Source organism: Anarrhichthys ocellatus, unplaced genomic scaffold, assembly GCF_004355925.1.
Source record: "Anarrhichthys ocellatus isolate YVR2014 unplaced genomic scaffold, GSC_Weel_1.0 scaffold4, whole genome shotgun sequence".
In the NCBI taxonomy this organism is placed as follows: Eukaryota; Metazoa; Chordata; class Actinopteri; order Perciformes; family Anarhichadidae; genus Anarrhichthys; species Anarrhichthys ocellatus.
In genome coordinates, this window is record NW_022280034.1 from 1,175,647 (window position 1) to 1,199,704 (window position 24,058).

Below are 24,058 nucleotides of genomic sequence, written 5' to 3' on the forward strand. Positions count from 1 at the left end.
TTCAATACAGCATGATGTTCATTTAGTACATTATGGTCCATTTAGACCTGAACGAACCCGTCTCTCTGACCTGAATGAGGGAGTCGAAGGTCTTCTTCTGGTGGTGCTCGGGGATGATCTCGGCCAGGAGGGCGTACTCGCTCTGGGCCAGCTTGACGAAGGCGCTGATGCAGTGGATGTAGGAGTCAATCTCGATGTCCAGAACGTCGTCTTTTCCTGAGAGGAACACGAGCAAGAAAGATCCAGCCAGCCCGTTCACGGAAACATCTTCATACTAGACTCTGTGTGTTTTATCTCAAAGAATATATGCGTGTTAAAGCTGCAGTAGGTGAGACTTGTACGTCTGTTCTGGTGCTAATGTTCCTTCTCTTTCCCCTCGTGTTCCCGCCCGTCACTCACCTGAGGCGGCCCCGTGCTTCTCGGTCAGAGCGTCAGACAGGTGTTTGACCCGCTGGTCGTGATCATGACCTGGTGGGGTGAGGTGGAGGGGATACAGACCTAGTCAGACCACCAGGGGGTCGTGACTAGGCCCAGAAGGGGGGGGGGCAAACCTGAACCTGGAACATCTGCACCAACCACCACCAAGCACCCAGCAGGGGGGGTAGGAAGCAGGGGACACCCACTGCAGTGAAGTGGGGGGGGGGTTTGTGTGTGTGTGTGACTCGTCTAAAGTTAGTGAGTGTGTTTCATGAGAGGACTTTAAGAAAACACATCACAACAGCTTTTGATTCAGCTCTTAAACTTTCCATCTTTCACACTTTGACACCGTTAAAGAGACAGTAGTGATGGTTGTATGAGGTTCTGCACATGTGTTTTACTACAGTAGATGGAGTTTGTAGAAACAGCACTGGAGCAAAGTAATGTGCTGCTGTGGACGTATTTTAGACACCTAAAATAATCTATATCAGCAGTAATATATATATATATATATATATATATATATATATATATATATATATACACACACACACACACACACATACATACATATACATACATATCTGTCTATATCAACAGAACACAGGAGTTGCCGGTCTGCTGCTGCCTCCATCGGTTAGTTTGTTTGTGTTATTGTCTGACTTCGGTGAATCTGAACTAACCCTTTAAAACACTAAAGTCACACAACAACACAAACAAACTAACCGATGGAGGCAGCAGTGAACCGGCAACTCCTGTGTTCTGTGGGGTAAAATGAACTGTTTCAATCAATGGAGTCTGGTGGATTTCTGCTTCAGTTCTCCGTCTGACAGCAAAGTAAAGCGGTGAAAATAATCATGTCGACCGCCATCTACTGAAGGTAAAACACTGACTGTGCCTCATTAAAACCACACTTCAAAAACTCAGAACTGTCCCTTTAAATATCTCAAAACAAACATACATTCTTTATCGTCTCCCAGACAGGAAACTGTCCTGGATTAAAGTCAATGACGTCATTTAGTCAACAATTAATACTTTGTCATTTATCAATAAAACACTGGAATATCTGCCTCTATACTGAGTATTAAAAGGTATTAAACATGGCGACTGATTCTGTTGAATTTACTCCAGAAACTCACAGTTAATGTCAAAGATCACAGAAATATGCTGCTGATACATTTGGCTACTTATCAAATGTATTAGATCGCTAATAAACAGTGATGAGTGTTTTAGGGTGAATGTGGGTATACGCTTGGCTTTTTGTAGAGCTAGATAATACAAATATTTAGCTGTATTTTTCCAGGTTTCTCAGATATAATTGATGCTTTTATTCAACAATCTGCGTGATCTCAAAGCTGTTGCGACGGTTGTGAGGAGGTTCATGTTGCTGTGGATGAGATAACATCATCAGCATTGTGAGCGAGGAGGTGAGAGGAGACACCGAAGAGGAGACCGAGGTGCGTTACCTTCCGAAGGAGTGAGGTTAGAGCCCCCCTTTTTCCCATCCAGCCCATGCTGTGAGTACTGTTTCAGAAGGTTCTGAGCCTTGCGAATGGTCCCTGGTCCCATAAACACAGAGAGGAGGAGGTCCAGACAGCCAAGAAACAGAAGAAGAAGAGGAAGAAGAAGAAAGAAGGGAGAGCTAGGAAGTGAAAACAATGAAACACAGACACCACCACCACCACCACCACCGAGACAGGCAGCAGAGGTTTGTATGTAGAGGGGGGGGGGGCAGCCTATCACCAGGAGGAGCAACTACAGCTATGTCACTTTGTGCTCAGACACACAGTGATCATGTAGGAGCAGAATACACAGGTTAGGTCACAATTACAACAATTAAACAGTCACATATATCCAGCATTAATATCACTAAAACATTCGGTTACTTTGGTTAAAAACAGGCGACGTCTATACCAGTGGTTCCCAACCGGCTGTCCTGGAAGCCCCGCCCCCTACTTTTTAATATAAAAACAATCATCGCTCTAAAAGAATTACAAATCAACAAACAACATCCTCAATTTTGAAGAAAAATAACCTTCAGGATATTGAGTCAGTTAGTGTTTTTGGATTAAATCAACTTTCTTTAGTGAATATAACTCGTTAGTGATGAAGGATTTTACTTTGGATTTATTGAAAATGTTTGGATCACATGACCGCTGGAATCTAAATCTACAAATTGTTAAAAACAACTAATAATATGAGACAAAGCCAGGCCGTCATTGTAAACAATAACTGGTTGTTAATGAGTGGCTTGGTTAGATAAAGGTTAATAAAATAAAAGTGTTGATACTCTACTAGACCTTTGTTTAAATGATCCAGTAAGTGTGTTGTTGTGATTTCCTGGCGCGCCCCCTGATGGGGTCCCTGACCCCGGGTTGGGAACCGCTGCTCTACAGTACATTCATATTCTCTGGATTAAAACATGATATCTTAGATCTTTGGTTAGTGTCTTTGGTTAGTGAGTGAGTTAGTAAGCATGTAGCACACTTAAAGCTGGAACACACTGGCTCATTACTGGGATGGCGAGCGCTTCAGCAAACAGCGGCTCGTGTACACATGCAGCAACCACAGAGCAGCGCCATCATCCTACAGCTTCTCTCCTTTTAGCTGCGGTTTGGTCTCCACTAGCCTCATGTGTGACCTCAGCGCTCTGTGCGGTGTTTCATACACAAACCTCAGTCACGGAACAACAACATGTTGGCTTGAGGCAAAAACAACGTATGAATACAACATTTACAAACACTGTGCCGTCTTTTTTTGCAGCTTCGACTGGCTAGTTAGCTACCTGGCTAGCTGATGCCACGATGCTTTAATGCTAACACACTTCTGCCGTCCGGCTTCTCAACGCTAAACAAACTATCTGCCGTGAAATGTGGCAAAACCGACGGACAGAAGCAAGCACGAGTCACACGCTAGAGCTCTCTGTTTACCTGGGATGTAGACTGTCATCACAATATTGGGATTATGAAAGAGGAAAGGATGAAGGGTTAGTTGGAACGGACTGTAGAATCACAGGGAGACACTACAGTCCGGTGACTGAGACCATTAGAGAGACGTGAAGATACAGAATACTGTGGCTGGACGGATCAAATCAAACTGAACATAGTGAAGATTTATGTGCTGCTGAAGTGAAATGAAATGAATCATTCTTGTGTGTTGGACTAATCTAAAAAGAGATGTGCATCGGAGTGAGAGTCTGTCGGCTTCGTACCTGGTCTCTTGGGAGCCTTCTTGGTGGGCGTGTCCTTGCGTTTGGTCTGGACGGCGGGCGAGTAGAGGATCCCGGAGGAGGCACTGTTCTTGCGGAAGTGATCCTTCAGGCCTTTGATGGAGCGGTCCAGCTGGTTGGACCGGATCTGGAAGTAGACGTTCATGAAATCTGCAGGAGGAGGAGAGGAGAGGAGAGTATAAAGCTTTGTTTGTGTTCGTGCATTATTCTCCCACACACCAGAGGGCGTACAAACTAAATGAAGTGAGGAATCAAGAAGACAACGAGTGTAACCCAGAGGTATGAACATAAACTGTCGGTGTCACCGGCAAAAAGCCAAAAACCAACCTCCACAATGCTGAGGAGGGATTATAATTAACTGTGAACTCATATTCATGGATACTTTATTACCTTTATACAAGAACTGTAAAGAAAGAAGTCAAGTATTAAATGCATTATGAAGAAACAAAGGTTGAATATCCTGCTAAATATTTACTCAAATGTAGATTTTTAAGACTTCCTGTTTCTAAAGTGACCTCTTTATTAAAACCGTCAGACATGTTCATCGGGCTTCTATCAGTGGACTGTTTGTGTACGTTTGAAAAGCTCTGATCACGTGTGCCTCAAACCCAAGTTACAAAAGTTCAGAGGAGGAGAAACTCCCCCCCAAAAAAGGAAGAACCTCAGAGAGAGCGACGGAGGAGGGATCCTCTCCTTCTACAAGAGGAAGAGAGAAAAGGAATGAAAGGCAGACGAGGAGCCGTAAAGAAACTGATAAAGACGAACCCTGGTTGCGTCCGTACTCCACCAGCCAGCCGGCGATGCAGATGATGTCCTGGAGCACGGCTTCAGGCAGGTGCTCCAGCACCACGTCCTCCTGGACCTCCAGCTCCTCGTCCACGCTGATGGCGTCCAGGATGAGGATCGGAGGAACGGGTTTACTGTAGCGGGTCAGGAGGCTGCGGAACTCCGCCTCCAGCAGCTCTTTGCCCTTCTCAAAGCGCGCTTTCTGCACAGAGGCAACAACAGTGGTGTATTTTAGGAAAGTATAGCAGTGATGTATATTTTCTCATTCTTCGAACAACAAATTTACAAGACAAAATGTGCATAAACCATTCTAGTAAGATTAAAGTCTGTAACTGTGGGTGAGATGTGTGAAGAAAAAGAAAATAAAACATTTTGTAGCAAATCTTAATACATTTCTAGTTTGACATTTGGAGAAATTACGCTTATTATCTGTTCTTGATACCACGCTCACGTCTGTCTGTTGAATATGAAGCTAGCAGCTAGTTAGCTTAGCTTAAAGACTGGAAGCAGGGGGAAACTGCTAGCCTAGCTACACCTAGCAGCTCCTCTAAAGCTCATTGATCTACAATCTGGTAGAAAAGCGTATCATCCATCATCTAACATCTAATAAGACGAGTGAGAGCATTTCCTTAAATGTAGAGCTCCTCTGAGAGAGTATACAAACATAGAGACAGGTTAATACTGTACCACTGTGTTGAGCTCGGGGCTGTCAGGGTTGTTATCTTGGAAGTACTCCACAGCTTTCTGAATCTTTGCGATACAAGCAAGATATTCGTCCAGTCTGCCCGTCGGCCTGAAACACAAAAATCAAATCATGACGCATCGAACGTTTTCTCTGTGTGTTAGAAAACACTTCAACTCTTCCTAAAAGCGGAGGTCACTATTGTAGTAGTCGACCCTCCGACACCAACGACGGAGTCTCACCCCTCCCTGATGATCCTGTCGGTGTCTTTGGCCACGTGGTAGTAGCTGATGACGTGGTCCATGCAGGACAGGGTCTTGTCCACGTTCTCCTGCAGACGCTGCAGGTTCTCCGTCTGCTTGTGGACCGGGATGATGGAGTTCTCCAGCTGCATCAGGCGGCTCTCGAACGACGACAGGATGGAGACCTTTGAGGGGACGAGAGTGACGTCAGCACGGGACAAACAGTGGACATAAGAGTTAATAACTCGCCTGAGACGGCTTTTAATAAGAAAAAAAGAATAGACACACAAACGAACATCTCATCCCTGTTTTGTTTTATACTTTGGGGTGAAAATTAAAAAACATGCTAGATTAAAAAGTTATACTTTGACTTTATATGTGTGTGTGTGTGTGTATACTGTATGTGTGTTTATATAAGTGTCTGTATGTGTGTATGTGCACGTATATGTGTGTGTGTGTGTGTGTGTGTGTGTGTGTGTGTGTGTCTCTCTCTCTTCACCATTCCCTTGGTCTGCTGGTCACTCTTCTCCAGGTTTTCCCGGATGAATGACAGAGTCTCTTGTTCCTGTAACATAATAATATCATATAGTAACACAGTAATACTCACAGCTCTCGTGCTATCAGTAGGAAGTGACATTTTAATGTGTCAAAAACACAAAAAAAAACTATTTAAACATCAAAGTTAAGGCTGTTGTGATCATCATTGCAGCAGGAGGCTCGTTTGTGATGCTTCCTTCCTCTCCAGCCGTGACCGACCTGCTTCAGTTTCTCCTCTATCTCCCGCTTCCTTGAGGACGCATCCTCGGTAGGAATCATCCTGGAGGTAACTCCCATCGACGGACGGCCGACTGGTGAATTAAGACCGACAAACGGGTCGGTTTAGGGCTTTAAAATGTCAACAACGAAGACCCACAGCTGCTGTTGTGGGCAGCTAGCTTAAATGCAACGAAGTCAAGCTAGCCAGGTTAAGGGCTGCAAGACGGGTTTCTGGTTAAGATTTCAAAGTAAAACTAATTTTGTGCCGCAATATTACTAAAAGTCATCAGGAAGACGGGAGTTAAATACCCACGAATTGGTTTCTTACTCCAATAACATTCCTGATCAACGTACGTGATACTTCAATGGTAAATTTCATTTGTGCTTTGGTATATTACGCTAATTTAACTTAAGTCAATTTTCCTGTATGCGATATCAGCTTTATTTTGAAAGTAGAATCGTCCGAGTTCCGGTCTGTATGTGAACTTCTCTTCCGGGTCCGTCTAGTGATCCGATCACCAGACTCATATATATTTATATTTATATATATGATATTATTAAATATTATTGTGTATATATATATATATACATATATATTCATATTTATGTATATATATATATATATATATATTCATATGTATGTATGTATGTGGATATATATATATTCATATTTATGTATATATATATATATATATATATATATTTATATATACAGGAGGAGGAGGCCTGACAAATTTACCAGCTACAACTCATTGTTTCAGTGGCAAATACAGTAGATTGCATTTGGCTACCGGCTGGTTCCTTTGAGGAATCTGTCTCTGACATTTCTGCCTTTTAAAAATCACCCAGAGCCCAAAGTGACACCTTCACAATGTTTGTTTTGTCCAAACCTCTAAATTATGAACAATTAATTTAAATAATTAAAACAATTAAAGGGAAAAGCAGCAAATCTTCACATTTGTTAAAACTGGAACCATAAAAATGTGTCAAGCATTTTTACTGTTTACTGCTGGGTAGTTAGATTCCTTGACAATGGATCATATTAAGTTTGTAATATATATATATATATATATGTATATATATATGTATATATAAAGTAAGAAAAGATAAATGTAGTGGAGTATTGGAGTTCAGTATTTTCAGATTTTTGGAGTGATATCCAAAATTCCCTCTGTAAAAACCTTTGACTCGATGCGTCTATGTTGTTGACATATGTCTTGAGAAACCAGAATTTTGAACTTTATCCAAAGTTTAGATTTGTGTTCTACCAACATATTTATTAAGATAAGACCTCGTTACAGAACAGTTTATCAGGGAATGTGCTGAAGTTCCCATCATGGAGAACATGTGCAGAGATAATATAACTCTGTGAATAAAGGTTTTATGTTGAAACTGGTTCATGAAACTCTGATATTGATCATGATTTTTGATTTAATGTTATTGTTCTTCGAGAGAAAAAGTTATTTTTGGTTATTTTGTAGAAATTAATTTAGTGTCATGACTTAAAGTTATTTTGGTACTTTTTATCGTACTTTATTAAAATGGATAATCAGAACTTTATTCTGAGTTGAATAATTACACCTCTTAAAGAAAAATGAATAGTGAGATGAGCAAATTTAATTATATTTTTTATTTTTTTATGCAATTTTTCCTCATCCTGCCTCCACGTAGTCGCCACACAAAGTCAGAGAGGCTCAAGTCCAACCTTCACCTACACGACAGCGACCTGCGCTCCTCGCCTGCAGACGTTGGCGATGGCTCGGCCCACGGACAAGAAGAACCTGACGATGCAGCTGCTCTTCTGCTTTGGTGGCGTCACGTGTTTTTTGACAATGGAGACGATGTAGTTTTCAAGTGCCTCGTCCTCACATCTCAAACAGAGCAGCACCATTGTTGCATTGCCCGTCTTCTTGCACAGCTGTTTGAAGATGGTCTTGTGCAGGTCCTTAAAGGTTTTTGCAGAGAGGTCAAAGTCCACGCCCTCGACTTCGGCCCACGTCTTTTCAAAAAGGCGCTGAAAGATGGCCTCGGGTTCCCCGGTGGTCAAATTCACTTTGGCTTTCCAGAATGCCCGCGAAACCAGCCTCTCCACGAAGATCTTCACAAACATTTTCTTCCTTTCTTCTTGCTCTGCCTTGGCCTGCGCAGAAAGCTTCTGGTGGTCAGCTTCTGGTGCCTGGTCGACGGGCGGTGACGCTGTTGGCTTCTGGTGGTCGACGGGCAGTGACGCTGTTGGTTCCGGTGACTTGTCCTTTAAAGCCTGTCTCGTCCTTTCAGCGACATACTCGACCTGAGTCTTCTTCCACCACTTCAAGAGTCCCAGGAAGGTACAGACTTTCTCCCATATCTCTGCGTACATGTCAAGATGTAACTGGGCGATGCTCATGGTCCCGTCAGACTTCCTCCCTCTCGACGCTTCTGGGATGATCCCGGGTGGTGAACATCCTGTCATGCGTTTGAAGAGGAACTTAGTCAGCTCTGCTGCCATTTTCAGGATTTCATCTTTTGGAAGTCCCTTTAACATCGGAAGCTTACGACCCTGGTTTCCAGCCAGTTGTTTGTCATCATCCAATGTGATCAGGGTGGGGAGGTAGTCTTTTAAGTCTTTCAGCGTTATAGGGCCGTTCTCTGCTTTCAGTTGACCCAGGATTCGATTTAGCCATATGTTTATGAAGTGCTTTGTAAAAAAGCTCTTGACTTTGCGTCCTGTCGTCCCGAATCCCTCTAGTTCTCGACTAAGGTCCTGAAGATCTTTATATTTCAGGGAGATGTCAGACTGCAAACGCTGAAACTCAGAGTCTGACATTTCAGCCAAGAGAAGATCAATCATGGCCTTCAACTCCGTCTCAATTATTTCTTGGAGAGATTGACTTGTTTCGTTCTCAGAAGATGGGTCCTTCCCCGGAGTTTCTGGTTCCTCATCAATGGATGTGTTTACTAGAGACTCATCATCTGGGTCCACGGACGGACTACTTCTCTGACTTTGTTGTCTCGGTTTGAACAACTTTGTCATCTTGGATGTAAGTATCTTGGTCATTTTTGCGACCTGCTGGACCATTTTGTTCAGTCTTCCTGGGGGAGTGATGTGATCTGAGACCCCATACTCTACAGCGTTGGAGAGGGCAGAATTCAATTTGCTTGCAACCTCAACACCGATCAGGTCATTCAAGCTGTTTGAGCTTTTGCAGGCGGATTTGTCCTTGATGTCCAATACCTCTTCAAAAACGCTTGAGACTGCGTCATCCAGAATGTCCTTCACGTCTTCTTCAGACACTCCAGCTTCACTCCCTACCTCTGCAAAGAGTCCGGGTTTTGCGTGACGGGAATCTTTGAAAGCAGTCAGGATGGTTTTAAACATGGTGCTGACTAAGGTCAAAACTAGTTCTGCCATCAGGACTTTGGTGGTGGCATCTGGGGTGCCTGCTTTCACCAGTTCCCACTGCTCTGCCGTCATGCTATCAAAAAAGGCCTCGATGTGTGGCTTGATGATGCTCCCGATCTCCTTCAGCTCCTCCATCTGTGGTGTTGGTGTTGAATTCATCGCTTGTTGTGGTTTTGAATTCATCTCTTGTTGTTTAGTTAGTTTAATCTCTTACTTACTGACGAAAGTCTAAGGTGCGTGGTCTGATATGGGCTTCAGCAACACTTTGTACCTCAAAATATTAAAGCTTTTGAAATCAAACATTAATTATACATTTTTCGAGCTGAAGTAAACAACTTCCGCTGCTCAGCAACCGTTGCTACAGCCGATCTCCTTCGCGGCCCACCATATCCCAAGATGCATTGCGTGCCGATGAAGATTTGTTTTACTCAACATGGCGGCGAGTGAATCATTCACTTTTAAATGTAACTAAGTTTTGGGTTTCAACTCACTCGAATGTCACAGATACAAATGTTAAAACTAAATATGCGACCTTATAACATCACGTTTGTTACAATGATGGGTCCGTGGTTACTACAGCCGTTGAAAACAGGAAGAGAAGATTTAGCTGTCCTGGTGAAAGCCTCGTAGAAATGGCCAGTTCCCCCGTCTCCCCATCATATTTTTGAGTTCGAATCCCGTGAAAAGATGATCTATACTTCATATCATGTACATAAACGGACCAACATGAGCTCAGGTACAACAGATAGATATATAGATAGATATAGAGATACAGATATATATATATAGAGAGATAGATAGATATATATAATTATCCTTCTGAGCAGGCCGACGTGGATCGCGAAGGCTGGGTCCTCCGGAGGATGCAGCCGCTGGATTGGGACACACGTGGGTGTTCGGAACTAAATTGACACCATGTTTGTTGTGGCTAATAGAAATAATGTTGCAAACCAAATTATGTATGAATAACTCAACATACTACATGTAAAATACCTGTAAAACACTGTAACCGTTAGTAAGTACAACATACAGCACATTACATGTAATGACCTAAACCAACCGCTGGGGGTCGCTGCAGTCAACTGAAGGTCTCAAAGCGTTCAGAATATTAAGACATTAAAAATATGAAGTAAATACTGATGAAATATATACTCTGCTCTAAAATAATTCAATAACATGTTTAAACTCAGCCAAATATTATTAAATATGTGTTCATATATTATTTATTTGAGATGAAGGAGAAAACTAATCAGCTTTAGCTCAAACTTCTCTCACAAGTCGTACAGCGAATAATATTTAAATAAAAACTACCACACTGTTCGGAAAAAATGTTACAAATGTATTTGCACCAAAAGAAGATGTTCCACATAGTTTCTTTACATACATATTTACAAGCTCCTGGAATACTTTACACCACTACAACCTTTCATATACAAACAAAAAATGTTTGTACAAAACCTCTCAAACACCATTTTCTACTTTTATAAAGATTAAAGTTAAAGAGGCAAAGAATCTAAATGAGATGCTTCAGGGAGCTGTGAGGCTACACGACACATCAAACGTTTCAAGCCATTAAACCCTTTTTCCACTCGTGCATTTAAGCTAAAGTATCAGTTAAAGTTTTACTGCTGAGCTGCAGTTATTGGAAACTTCTCCTAGACGTCTATGGGCAACAAAGACGGACCGATTGAGTCACATTACATGAAAAAGAAGTGGAAAAAAAACCAAAAACTGTTAGTTTTATGTTGAAGTTGCAAAATGATTTCTTTCTATATATTAAACCCACTAAAATAATCTATATAATAGCATTAAGAATAATGCAAACATGTTAAAATCGCAGCGTTGCTCTACGATTCCTCTTCTTTAGACAGCGCCTGTGGACGAAAAACATGACGTGAAGATTTAGTGAAACAACAAATAATGTGATATTCAGTATGTTTTTACTCAAAATAAAAAGAGTCACCTGTTTGAGGAACTGTCGTCCAAAATAATTAGTGGCCATGTTCTTTAAGCTGGTCTTGCCTCCCACTTTACAGCGTACGTATCCGTAGAGGTTGGCCCCCTGCAGCACCACGCCCATGATCACCACCGGCTGAGCAGAAGAAGGCAGTCAGTGGATACCAACGCTGGAGCATCGAATATTTATATTAATATCAATAAATCTCATGAAAAGACCAAAAAACAGCAATGAATGAAAACAGGGTTCCTCCACATTTTTATTTCTTTGTAGATGATATAAACCGTATGACATCCGAGTACAAATATGTTTATTATGTAAATAAATGGCTTTAAAATCAAACTTAACGTGTATTTTTCTGTTCTGATTGTCGGCTTTTATGTTGCCAAACATTTCCCAGAAGATTGCAGCGAGGTTCTGAATCTCATACAAACAAGTTATATGCATTTATTAAAGCTGCGATGCTAAAACAATGTTAACTGTTACTAATGTTATTCATCTTTTGTCAAAGTAAATATCAATAACTGTAAATCTTCAGCTTCTACAGCTACAGAAGGGATGTTCAATGCCACTCTGATCAGTCACTTTTTAGAAATTCTGAATTTTACATTTTAGAAAACAGAACCAGGGAAATAATCTGGAAACATCTTTCCATCCAGACTGTCCATAGTGTGTGTGTGTGTGTGTGTGTGTGTGTGACGGCCTGATGTCTCTTCTTCCTCTGAGCCATTGAGCTCCATTAAGAACTCATCAATGAGCTTCACTGTTGTTCCTTCATCACCATGAACACACACACACACACACAGTAGTTTATTCTGACTCAATCTCACGTACCAACACTCACTAGAACACAAAATGTGGATTCATCCGCAGTCTTTTTAAAGATGAACCGATACTTTTATGACCTTTTTTACATCTTCAGGAGGAACCAACGGGTTTGATGTCGAGCCCACAGATGTGGAAGTTTAAAAGTTTTGAGAAACTGACTAAACTAAATGAGGGTTTTGGTCTTTTTATGAGATTTGTCGACAATGACAAAATATGAAAATAACACCCCTTTAATCCCTTAAAGATGAGGACTCACCACCCATTTGATCTTTAAGGAGAAGAGGGTGCTGAATGTGAAGACGACCCAGAGGACCGGACACACGATCAGTCCGATCCAGAAGATCCGGGACTCAGAATCCGATGCTTGTTGCTTCCCAGTGCCCTGAGGAAGAAAACAGGATATTCTCACAGTTAGGACATCTGCAAATACCATGAAGCCCGCTGACGGTAAACAAGTACATTTATCATACTCCATACAGTACAAGAGGTCAGACTCGTGAGAGGTTAAAGACCCAGAAAAGACCCAAAGATGAGGAGCATCTTTACCTTCCTAGACTCAAACACCCAGCGGCTTTGTCCATCATCGTCCACCTGGTTCCACCACCTCAGACCAACCATCAACCTCCCAGTGATGTTCTGTAAACACACAGTTTCTTTACATCAGCTTCACATCAGCACTGTAGAGATGCATCTTGTGAAAGAAGTCAAAAAGACACACTTTTACTGTCCAGAAGTCACACGAGAGCAGAAGGATTATAGTGACCATGCAGGCGATGAAACTGCTGCTGAAGATCCCACAGAGCAGATACACGAGGACGGCACTGACTCTGAAGAAGAGGTGGAAGAAGGAGGCCAGTGGATGTCTGGAAGCAGAGTTCAATATGTTTAATATAATGCTGAGCATATTTAATGTACACGATAGAACAACTAATACTGTACTGGTGGGCTGCAACTAAATATTGTACATTTTACTCTACTACATCTCAGAGGTACATATTGTACTTTTTACTCTACAACATCTCAGAGGTACTTATTGTACTTTTTACTCTACTACATCTCAGAGGTACATATTGTACTATTTACTCTACTACATCTCAGAGGTACATAGTGTACTTTTTACTGTACTACATCTAAGAGGTACATATAAACATCTACATCAGTAAAATGAAACACATATTAATGCCCCAGTAATTTTAATCTAAAAACTTCATTTATAATAGTTCAAACACTGACAGAGACCATTTCACTGCACAGTGAGTACTTTTACTTTTGATACTTTAAGCAAAATACTTTTACTTGAGTATGGTTTTAAATGCAGGACTTTTATAGATTTTGTAGTATTTTCACAGTAAGTATTTTTACTGGAGTAAATACTCAGAATGATACATTATATGACTGAGAACAGAAGCAGATCAGCACATTTGAGAAGCTGAAAACATTATTTGAAGTTTAAATGCAATGAGAGACGGTTAGAGCGTCAGTCCTCTGTGAACTCACTTAATATTAGTCTTCTTTGACTTATTCCCAGCATCCTCCTCTGCATCAAACAGAGACACGTCTTCATCGTTGGTATCCTGAGGGATCAATAAGGAAGCAGAGAAACCTTCAGAAACTCACGACACAAAGCCAGCCAAATGAAGCTTCATCTTTACTTACATACACACACACTAGTCATGGGTCACATTAGCTTGAATGACAGCAGCATGTTTAAATCAAGAATCCGGGTCATAATTAAAATCCCCTTTACTTACAATATTTCGCTATTATACTCTTTGTATTCTCTCCGTTTGTTATCAGTGGAATAAAAATGTGTATGAAAGTATTTCATGAGTTCACAAGCGTCATGTTATTGCTAACTTTGGTTACATAGGTTGCTAACTGTTAAATGCTAGCTTAGCTTAATCCAGTTTGAAACATTAGTTTGCTTAAATCAAACATGACTATTAAACATTAACGTGACATATAAAACGGTAATTTTAAGTTGCTCAACAAGAGTGTTGCCGTAGATGCAAAGTACGAGTATATATATATATATATGTAGCTAGCTAACTAGCATTAGCTGACACACAAACACTAGTTAAAGCTACTTGCTAACGTTAGCCAACTATTAGAGACTCAGTTTGAATGACAGCAGAAAATAAACAGTCACATATGTTTACCATAAGAAAGCTTTACTGCCGTGTGGTTTCTGTAAACGTGAAGCTAAGCTAATGTTAGCTGTGTAGAAATGTAAATAGCTACTAAAGCTAGCGTGCTAGCTAACAACTCATCAACGTTAGCGCGACAGATGCTTACAGCTGAGGAATACTTCGTGTTCACGAGCTCATTTACTGTATTTAGCCTTTTTAGAGGACGTTACGTTGTCAGTTTGACATATTGTTATTTGGTAGTTGAAAGATAATCTTTAAAAAAGTGTCACTTACTTCCGTTAGCATGTTGAGACTCGAGCTGGCTCTTCTTCTCTTGGTTTACATGCTCAGCCGGAAATACGTCACCGTCCACGGCGGTCATGTGACCAGAGCGTGCCACGTGTATTGTTACGTCACAGCAGAGGTTCATAGTTTGATTGGAGTGTTTACATTTTGTGTTTATTACATATTATATCTCAGAACTAATATGTTTATATGTTTGTATCACATCGATATTTTATAATTTTCAAAATAAAACGGTGGAAAAACATCTGGTTTTAATGTTTTTTCATAATATGAAGAATTAATCCAAGTTTCCACATTAATTTGTTCATGTGTCTTCTATCACATTGCACATAAGTAGTCAACAATCTTACCGTCAGTTTGCTCCGTTACACTACTAAATATTATGGTATTTTACTGTCTTTGTACATCGTTGTACCTGTTTTTGCTTCTTACTTTCAAGCCATTGCAATGAATTCTACCTTGAACCTATAAATTAACTACATAATGTGATTCTGACATGTTCAGGGCCATGGTAACCTGTGACTACAACGTCTCATAGATTTAGGCTTTTCTTAAGTCAATTTTATTTGATTATTTCAGCCATGACTCTACGACTTTCTGATGCAAGCAACAGACAAAATGACCTCCCAGCTTATCCGTCCATTTTTTTGTGGTCTGGGTGGCAGATTTGTCGTTCATCCATAAGATGAATTTCCAAAGAAATCCATAATAACAGAAGCACAAATGATCACACAAATTATTCAACCGAGCCTCTTGATTTCATGCCGTCGGGAAGCTTGAACTAAAACAAAAACAGATGCACTTTTTTGCAAATGAAGATACAAATTTTAATTTGCATACAGAACACCTCTGAATTCACAGTGGGATGAAAAGTAACAGAAGTCCCAAAGGTACACAGGGGTATAAATATGATTTGAGCCCAACTATACAAGATAAACATTCACAATTGATCACATTAGTTCTACAAAAAGACATGATGTAAACAGGTTTAATATGAGAAGACAGTCCATATGTTCCATATCATTGGGGGACAAACTTTTTAAACAACAGTAGTCGCATATTGTTGAATTGATGCAGGGAAAACTGACTTGTAATCATTGCTATGCTGCTATCTTTGAAACAATAGCTCCAATGGGAGGTGAGGTGGGAGGAGAGGGGCTTTTGAGCCGTAGCGGCTCCCCTGGTGCCACCAAGGCGACTACGTTCTCCTTCTTGGACAACCAGAAAGCCGGATAAATAGGCTCCAGGAACTCCGCCTTGTACTCGTGGATGAGCGTCATGGTGTCGTCCACGCCGTAGAAAGCCAGGAGGCCTCTGCTGTAGTCCACGTAAACCCCGATACGCGTGAACTTCTCTACGGTAAGAGGGGTTTCCACGTCGCTGTGCCAGGCCGAGAAGGTGCGCCCGTTCCACTGGACGCACCAGGAGAAGTTGTTCCCCGTGATGCAGCTGTTGCTCTCGCTGCCCTTGCGGTCGATGCTCTTGTAGGTCAGGCCGACGTGCGCGCCCTCGCCGCTCATGTCCGCCTCAAAGTAGTGACGCCCCAGATAGAAGCTCTCCGTCGCCAGGACTTGGCGCCAGTTCTCGAACCTCTCAGGTACGTCTGGATAAGGATGCTGCCAGGGCGTGGTATTAGTCACCTTCCTGTTTTCCTCCGTCAGCCTCAGGAACTTGTGAGCGGTGTCGGCGTCGAAACTCACGTGGGCGACATCTGGGAGAGGATTGTGAAAAACGTTTGTTTAGTTGTGTTGTAAGTGTTATGACTGCAGTCAGGAGGGCAAACACCACTGAGGTCACCGACATCAAATCCTCCACATTGTTTCTTTTGTTTGTTTTCATCTCATAGGAGTCAAAACTTAGACTTTAATGCACATACATACAAACATACATGCAGATAAAATCAAGACCATGTATCTGCCCAGTGGCAAATATATATCCGAAATATTAAAAAAACACTCACACTTGAGGAAGTCTGCATGTGTCACTGGATCTGGTAAAGACATGTTATGTTTCGCTGCAATGATTTCATGAACGGTCGTCTTTATTCCCATTTTGTCTGCAATAGAAGAAAGTATAGTTTCAGTCTCTGATATCACATCGCAGTTTAGATTCATTTGTGTGTAATTTTGACATCACAGGGAAAACAAGGGTGTGCTGTCTTTCAGTCTCTGTAGGTGACACACAAAGGAGGTGAGTCATGAAGCACACAGGTGTTTGTACTGTAACTATTTGCATCTTTGCACACCACTCAAAGCTGTCACACACAGGCTGGACACTCTTCACAAATGTGAACAGGTTCAGACAGTCTGAATGCAGCCAGGAGGGATTCCTGCGGAGCGTGATGGGTACGCCCATGAATCACCTCGGACGCCCAGTAGCTATTGACTTTGTCTTTTGTTTGTATTTTTTGCAGAGTAACTTTATTGTCCTGTTCATGTCAGTCAAATCAGTGTCTATGCATTCTATTGTAAGTGCAATTTAACTCAGTTTTTGTCAGATTCTTTAATCATTTGTGACTTTAATGAAATAAGTGGGGCAAACTAAGGTCATTAATTGTATAGTATGACGTTAACGTAAGTCATTTGTACCAATTCTTTCTACACAAAAAGCTAGTTAGATTCTAGCAATAAATTCAACTAGATAGCCAAACGAAGCTAGTTGGCTTCAAGCAAACAATTCAACATCCATTGATGCAAAACGTTTAGTGGAGCTTTGAACTTTGTTAAATCTATTCTCTTATGTTTTTAGCAACATAGCACAATTGTAAAGGAAGTAGTACGGCTGCCCTTTTAGCCGTTGGTGAGGTGGCCATGCAGAGATTCACGATATACAAATATGTTTGCATGAACTGCCACCATGAACGATTAAAGCTCATCTTTGTTTTCTGTCATTTTTTGTGTGTCTTTATGCTGAAGTACATACGATAATAACAGACACAGCTGTTCATCGAGAAAGAAGAGAAGAAGAAAAAGTGGGCGTTCCTCTAACCCACGAGCCAGTCAAAGCAGGGGGCGTTCCTGTCATGTTCTACAGGAATACCCACTCCTTCCCCACGGCTGCAAACAACTTAATAGCTTTAATAGCTGTAAAACAACTATTACATCCGTAATTCAGTGCTTCATTTGTGCTTCTTTTTTCTCACCATTCTTGCACGTCTCTTTAACCTTCTCTATGTATGAAGACACAAGCATGGCACACAGCTCCTGTGTGGAGTCGACGATCACGCGGCTGAAGGAGTTCAGACGGTCCGCCAGGCCGATGTAGACGCCAGGCAGAGAGATATCAGTGGCCTCTTTCTTCCACTCTGAATACTCCTGTAGGACAAACACAGGGATAAGAACACACACACACACACACACACACACGTATACATAGTAATAATCTATTTAAATAACTATTTGTTCATTTATAATTACTTCTACTTGAATTGTTGTTGTTTATCCCTGTCTTACTTTGTACAATTTCTTGGGTCGTATATGTGTTCATGTACTTATCTGCACTTGTATTGTGGTCATTGTTCTACACAATAACAGAGGGATGAGAACATGAGGATTTTAGAAGTCTTTGGGTGCGACTTGACCCCGGTGGTGTTACCTGTAAGAAGTCCACATCATTCTTGTTCTTGGAGAGCTTCTCCATCTGCCCCTGAGTCTTCTTCAGCTCCGTGCACCTCTGCTCCAGGTGAACCCGGATGCCCTCGGCCTGCCTCAGTGCCTGCTTCTCCTCCCCCTCCAGGATCTCCGTCACCTCCCGCTTCGCCCTCTCCACCACGGCCTGCAGCTCCTCGAACTGGCTCTCGATCACCGCCCGTACCTCCATCACCGAATGCTGTGGAATAGTTCAGAGCAGATTGTGTGGACTGAGCATTCTTTACATTCTGGGAGAAGAAGCGATGCATATCTGAAGCTCCTGACAGGTAGCAGGTTGGGGGAATTCATCGGGAGACGTGGTAATGTTGCATAACCACAAGCTCAGAGAGGGAATGCTTTGTTGCCTCACCACCACATGAAAACCATCCCACACCTCAGGCTACAGGCTGGTGGCTTCTCAAGCCAAAAGTAGCTGCTGCCAACTGTTATCTAACTAATGAGGACATGTGGAAAAACTCCCTTTTTCACTGCTTGTGCACATACAGCTGGGTATCTGGTAAAACTGCTAAAACGAGGAGTGGAGTAGTAATGTTAAGAAGTGTAGAGAGCCAGAGCAAATGAGTACAATTTAACAACGTACTGCTTCATCCACACACTCAGCGTAGGAGAGCACATTTCTACATGTGCTGTAACCGGTGTAACATTAAAGCATGGTGAAAGACTGGACAGCGTCTGTTCTACTTCAACTTTATTTCTATTTTTGGGAGGGATTCTTAAAGAGACAGGCGCTAAAACGGAGCGTTTCAGACAAAGGGTGAATACAGGTATATTCAGACAGACAGTATGAGAACAATAAAATGTCTTTGGGAACATTAAAGCCTGTAAATGTGTTGTACTAGAAACCAGAAACACAAGTATGAACCTGAAATCAAGCATGATGTCTCCTTTAATGAAGTGTTGTGTCAGTGATGTGACACCCAGATTAGTCACACGGTGTGTTTACCTCGATAGAGACCGTGTTGAGTTGAAGTTTGTTGATGGCATTCTCTCCTGCCGTCACCGTCTTCACCATCTCGCTCTGCTTCTCTCTCAGTTCCTTCTGTGAACACGAGGAGAGAACAGAATTCAGCACGAGTCCTCACAGAAACCACAACCATGCAGTCATGCCGAAAATATGCCCGATCCTAACAGATGTAAAGTATTTGGCAGATATAAACATTTGGGCTGTTTCTTTAGGAAAACGCAGTTTGTTTCCTAGTTTCCCCTACTCTCTGTGCATGATGGTCACACATCCTATCCTACACTCTTTCTTTACATTTGTAGTTTTCAAAGCGTGGACTTGTTTTAAGAGTCAAGTCTGAATTCCTCGGGCAGGTTCAGACGGCTCCCTGTACTCAAAGAGAATTCCTTTCCAGTAAGTTTTAGACCCTGAGGGAGAATCCTTTGCTTGAGACTGTGTGACAGGGCCTCACGTCTGTCTTTATGAGCCTAACATTCATAAAAGTATTTTATTTATAAATACCCTTCAGCCTATTGTTTGAGGAATGTCATTTTGAGAGAGGGCCAAGACAGCTTTCCTCTCTCCTCTTTGTAACAACAATAGAACATGCAGAAGAAGAAGAAGACGTTTTAGTTATGATAGATATGTTATTAATTCTGTCATACACATAATAATAATTCATACAGTTAAGAAGCAATATTAATTTATTAGCAGATGATCTTTTGATGTATACAATAACATTTTCTCCAAATATTTAATTTTCTAAGTTTAGAAAACTTAACATTCGTGAGCTTTTGTGCCCATATCTGGACTCAGTGGATTCATATCTTTATATTTTCAAAGTAAAATGTAAAATGTGTAATAGAAAACATTCTGACAGAGCCAGGTTGGTATTCGGTTGGAATAATATCTACATAATCAGATCTGTATCTGCCTCAACAGGTCACAAACTTGGCTTTGACAAGTTCTTATCCATCAGTTCAAGCTCAGATGATTTTTAGTTTCACACGAGGCCGAAGCAGAAGCTCGGTGAAGCTAACGCCGCTCGAAATACTACAATGCTAAACAGGTAAAGCATTGATTGGCACTGTGACAGTTATGTTTATTTAATTATAGGTTAAACCAGTTGCTCATCTTTTGTGTAAAGAGGGAATTTGATTGTGGCAGTAAAGTAGCTATGGTTTATGTTATTTTGAGTATTAGCATTATGTTTTTGTCACAGTTTGAAAAGAAAACTCAGAAAGTCGGAATCTTCGAAAACTCTTCAAAACATCTCGATGAAACAAATATTCTATCCACCGCAAAACAAATAATTTTTAACCAGTTTCTCAAGTTTTGACTGTTTGACTCAAATGACTCCTCGCTAAGCCCCGCCTACGTTACCATGGAGCACACACTGTCACTAACTGCACTGAAGAGAAATGTCATGTAATCTTTGGAAAAACAGGAAGCAGACAGAAGACAATGACATTAAGGAACAACACTTTTGTATAAAGCCCGGTCGGTCTTTATCACTTTAGCGAGGGGTCGAATAAAAACTGTATTACTACCTATATTTGTCCATAATAATAACAATAGTTTATTAATCATAATAATAATAATAATAATAATAATAATAATAATAGGACATCATTTCCTGGTTGTAGCTTGAGAAACGTAATGTTTTTATGTGCAGCGGAAAGAAAAACTGTTTCCAGGAAACCTATGAGCACATCTCTGGTAAACACGAGATCTAAAGTGGTGCTTTTGTGTGATTCTTTGAGGAGAAGTTTAACAGATCTGTCCAAAAGAAATCGTATGAGTGTTAATGAGTAGAAACAGAGGTGTGAGTTGTATCATGAGTTCTATAAAAGGAGGATTTTAAAGTTGTGGAACATCAGCTCTGAACAGGAAGTGATTTCACTCCATTGTCTTCATGTTTTCATGTCTGTTCTCTTTAAAAGGGAAGCGATTGAGATCTGAAAACTGCAAGTTCATTTCCACTTTAATAGAATCTATTGACATTATAAGTGACAGTATTTCCCTTCTTGTTTTCTGTTCACACACAGCTAGAGCTTCTTTTATTCAGTGAATGCAGCGGTGCCAGTAGACTTTGTGGCATTTCCACTTACAGTCTGTATCGGCCTCCCAACACTGTTTGCTTTACCGCTCTAATGAAGCACTTTGAGGTTTTTGCAAACAACACACTGTGCAAACAACAGGTGTAAGCTAAACGCTACGGATCTCTGCAGGAATCTGGGCCCGAGAGGTTGAACCTGAGAGTCCTGAACCGTCAAACAGAGAGGCAAATGACACTTTAGCTGAAGCTGGAGCTTTTGTCTGCATCAGCGGGGATGAACAAAGTTCAGTATTGAGTTTCCAGACTGCTGGAAAGCCAAAATATCTTGTTAATCACGAGCTTTACAGCGGATGTTAAGGCAGAGTTACTGTCCTGATTGGGTTTTAAGAGATCAAAGTGGCATTATAGGACAAGTGAGAACAACTGTGATTCATTTTGAAGACAGAGTTCATCTCCTTTCCTCTGGAGCTGAAGGTTACATCTGTCAAATCTCACTATATTTATCTATATTTCTCTCTCTCTAAATATGTGAAAGCAACATTGTGGGTAAGATTTAAGGATTACGGCAAACTAATGACACCAGTGTTGTGATATTTTGTCCTTTTGATGTTGAAAAACTATTTATTCTTCAACGAGAATCATTTTCGCCCTCATGTGTCTGCTGAAACTCTAATGGCCTCTACCTTTACCACACATGAAAATAAATCAATAACACATGAAAGCAATCAGATAACAAAACCACACTGGAGACTTGGTGTGTAATCTGAGAATGTACTGCTGCGACTAATGACTATAATAATCATTATACAGTATAATTTAGATGCCAAAATGTTGTAAATCATAACTTAGTATCTGAAATTGATTTAGTATCACAAATTATTGACTTAATATCTCAAATTAATGTTAAAGTTTAACATTATTTTGAGATAATACCTCCTTATTGTTAGATAGTTCATCATTAAAATGACTTACAGGATCTTTTTTTTCATCTCAGTGGTGGAAATGGACTTTAATAGAAACCCAGTTTATCAAACGTTTCTGTTTTTCTGACTGCTTTGTTGAAATACCGGACAACTCAACTAAATATCGCTCAAACAGGACACAGCTGACAGTACACAGCTCCATCTTGTTATTAATAAACTAATCAGAAGATTAAATGTAAACTTAATATATGTATATGTATGAAGATGCAGCTTTGAGGAGTTCTGATGGAAGTAATAATACAGAACATGAGAAAAGACACTCGCCTCGATCCGACTGCGAGCCTCCACCACGGGGACCGTGTTGTGGCCCTTGTGCTCCTCCGTCACACAGTCCTGACAGACGCAGCACTCGTCGGCGCAGCAGAAGAGCTCCAGGGGCCACTTGTGGCTCTCGCAGGTCCTTCTCTCGATGTCCCTGAGCGGCTCCACCAGCCGGTGGTTGTGGAACTTCGGGTTCTCCAGGTGAGGCCGGAGGTGGGCCTCGCAGTAGGACACCAGGCAGGTGAGGCAGGACTTGACGGCCCTGCAGGGGCTCTCGATGCACGAGTCGCACACCACGTCGTCGGGGCCCAGAGGTTCCTCCTTGGCCTCCTCTTCTGCTACCTTCTCCACCTCCACATCTGTCTGTGGCTCTTCCTCGGGCTTCATGGGGTCTTCTGACTCCTTCAGATCTTCCTGGATCTTGGTCTCCTCCGCCCCCTTAGGGTCCTGCTCCTCTTTGCTCCCGATCACAGCCTCTGTGCCGTTCTGTTTGGGGCCGTCGGCTGGTTCAGGCTTGTCGGGGCTCTGCAGACACTCAGGGGGGCATCCCTGGCTTTTGTCAGAGTTGTCCATGCTCAGCACACCTGAGCACAGCTTCTGCTGTTTGGGGACGGGAGCTGCTTCTTCAGCTGCTGGATCTGCCATGTCTTCAGTGTGTCTGTCACTTCCACCTCCTCTCTCTCTCCCTCTGTCTGAAAAACACAACTGGCTCAGCCACTTCTGTCAGCCGGTAGTTCCTAGATCACACTGAAGAGGCTGGATAGCCACACCTAGAGGATGTGAAGGAGGCCCATATAGTTACAGACAGAGAAAAAAGCTCTCCGCCCACTTCAGCACACACACACACACACACACACTCGATCACTGCCCTCCCCTTTCCCTGGAGGAGAAAGAAAGGAGCCACGGGGTGGAGCCCCAACGAACAGCAGAGAGGTGTAGAATTGCATTCCGCCATCATGCATTGTGTTTAAACATGAGCTGTTACTTTTAATTGTTTGTAAAACACTGACGGACTCTGTTGTTATGATGAAACTGATGAAATCATAGCGGCAGCAGTGAGTCCCCCCCCTCTGCTTCCTCTCTCACTGCTGCTGCTCCGAAGTCCAAGAGGGAAATCCAGTGAAAATGCAAATATTGAGTGAATCATCAAGATAAAAAACAGACACATGAACTACTCACAGAGCAACGTTTGTCATGTGGTCATGTGATTAATCACATGTGTGTTCAGCCAATCAGAGACGGGGCTCCTTCCTTCTTTTGTAGAAGAACATATTTGAATTTATATTTTTTTATTTGTCTCATTTGATTTAATCTTTTTAGGTTTTTCGTATTTATGTGAAATCTTTAACAAAAGCAATTCACACATAAAACAAAAACATTTCTCAACAACCGTGCGTCCGATCTACGTATACGACCTACGTCTATGTCTACGTCATATTGGCAGCGCAGGC

General features: G+C 41.6%; 3 protein-coding genes across 13 annotated transcripts in view; all 3 read right to left on the minus strand.

Annotated features, from left to right (window-relative positions):
- Nucleotides 1–6,306, minus strand: part of exoc7 (exocyst complex component 7) — a 10,337-nt gene extending 4,031 nt beyond the window's left edge. For 2 of the 11 annotated variants that reach the window (XM_031844022.1, XM_031844020.1), the window contains exons 1-9: nucleotides 6,113–6,306; nucleotides 5,856–5,921; nucleotides 5,357–5,541; nucleotides 5,120–5,225; nucleotides 4,412–4,634; nucleotides 3,629–3,796; nucleotides 1,884–1,976; nucleotides 400–468; nucleotides 71–216 (exon numbers count right to left, since the gene is read on the minus strand). In XM_031844022.1, the coding sequence (XP_031699882.1) occupies nucleotides 71–216; nucleotides 400–468; nucleotides 1,884–1,976; nucleotides 3,629–3,796; nucleotides 4,412–4,634; nucleotides 5,120–5,225; nucleotides 5,357–5,541; nucleotides 5,856–5,921; nucleotides 6,113–6,190 (1,134 nt within the window). In that variant the 5' untranslated portion in view covers nucleotides 6,191–6,306. Of the gene's footprint in view, nucleotides 1–70; nucleotides 217–399; nucleotides 469–1,883; nucleotides 1,977–3,347; nucleotides 3,360–3,628; nucleotides 3,797–4,411; nucleotides 4,635–5,119; nucleotides 5,226–5,356; nucleotides 5,542–5,855; nucleotides 5,922–6,112 lie in introns of all 11 variants that reach the window. The other 9 variants (XM_031844015.1, XM_031844011.1, XM_031844017.1 and 6 more) reach the window with 5 other exon arrangements.
- Nucleotides 6,307–10,810: 4,504 nt separating this feature from the next.
- Nucleotides 10,811–14,790, minus strand: tvp23b (trans-golgi network vesicle protein 23 homolog B (S. cerevisiae)). The gene is made up of 7 exons (XM_031844181.1): nucleotides 14,703–14,790; nucleotides 13,777–13,853; nucleotides 12,998–13,142; nucleotides 12,826–12,915; nucleotides 12,536–12,661; nucleotides 11,458–11,586; nucleotides 10,811–11,368 (listed from the first exon to the last, which is right to left on the minus strand). Exons 1-7 carry the CDS (start codon nucleotides 14,712–14,714, stop codon nucleotides 11,342–11,344), a joined length of 606 nt encoding a protein of 201 aa, XP_031700041.1. The 5' UTR covers nucleotides 14,715–14,790; the 3' UTR covers nucleotides 10,811–11,341.
- Nucleotides 14,791–15,516: 726 nt separating this feature from the next.
- Nucleotides 15,517–23,995, minus strand: trim16 (tripartite motif containing 16). Its single transcript, XM_031843931.1, has 6 exons — nucleotides 22,611–23,995; nucleotides 19,308–19,403; nucleotides 18,309–18,542; nucleotides 17,857–18,028; nucleotides 16,675–16,770; nucleotides 15,517–16,425 (listed from the first exon to the last, which is right to left on the minus strand). Exons 1-6 carry the CDS (start codon nucleotides 23,250–23,252, stop codon nucleotides 15,815–15,817), a joined length of 1,851 nt encoding a protein of 616 aa, XP_031699791.1. The 5' UTR covers nucleotides 23,253–23,995; the 3' UTR covers nucleotides 15,517–15,814.
- Between the last annotated feature and the right edge of the window lie 63 nt (nucleotides 23,996–24,058).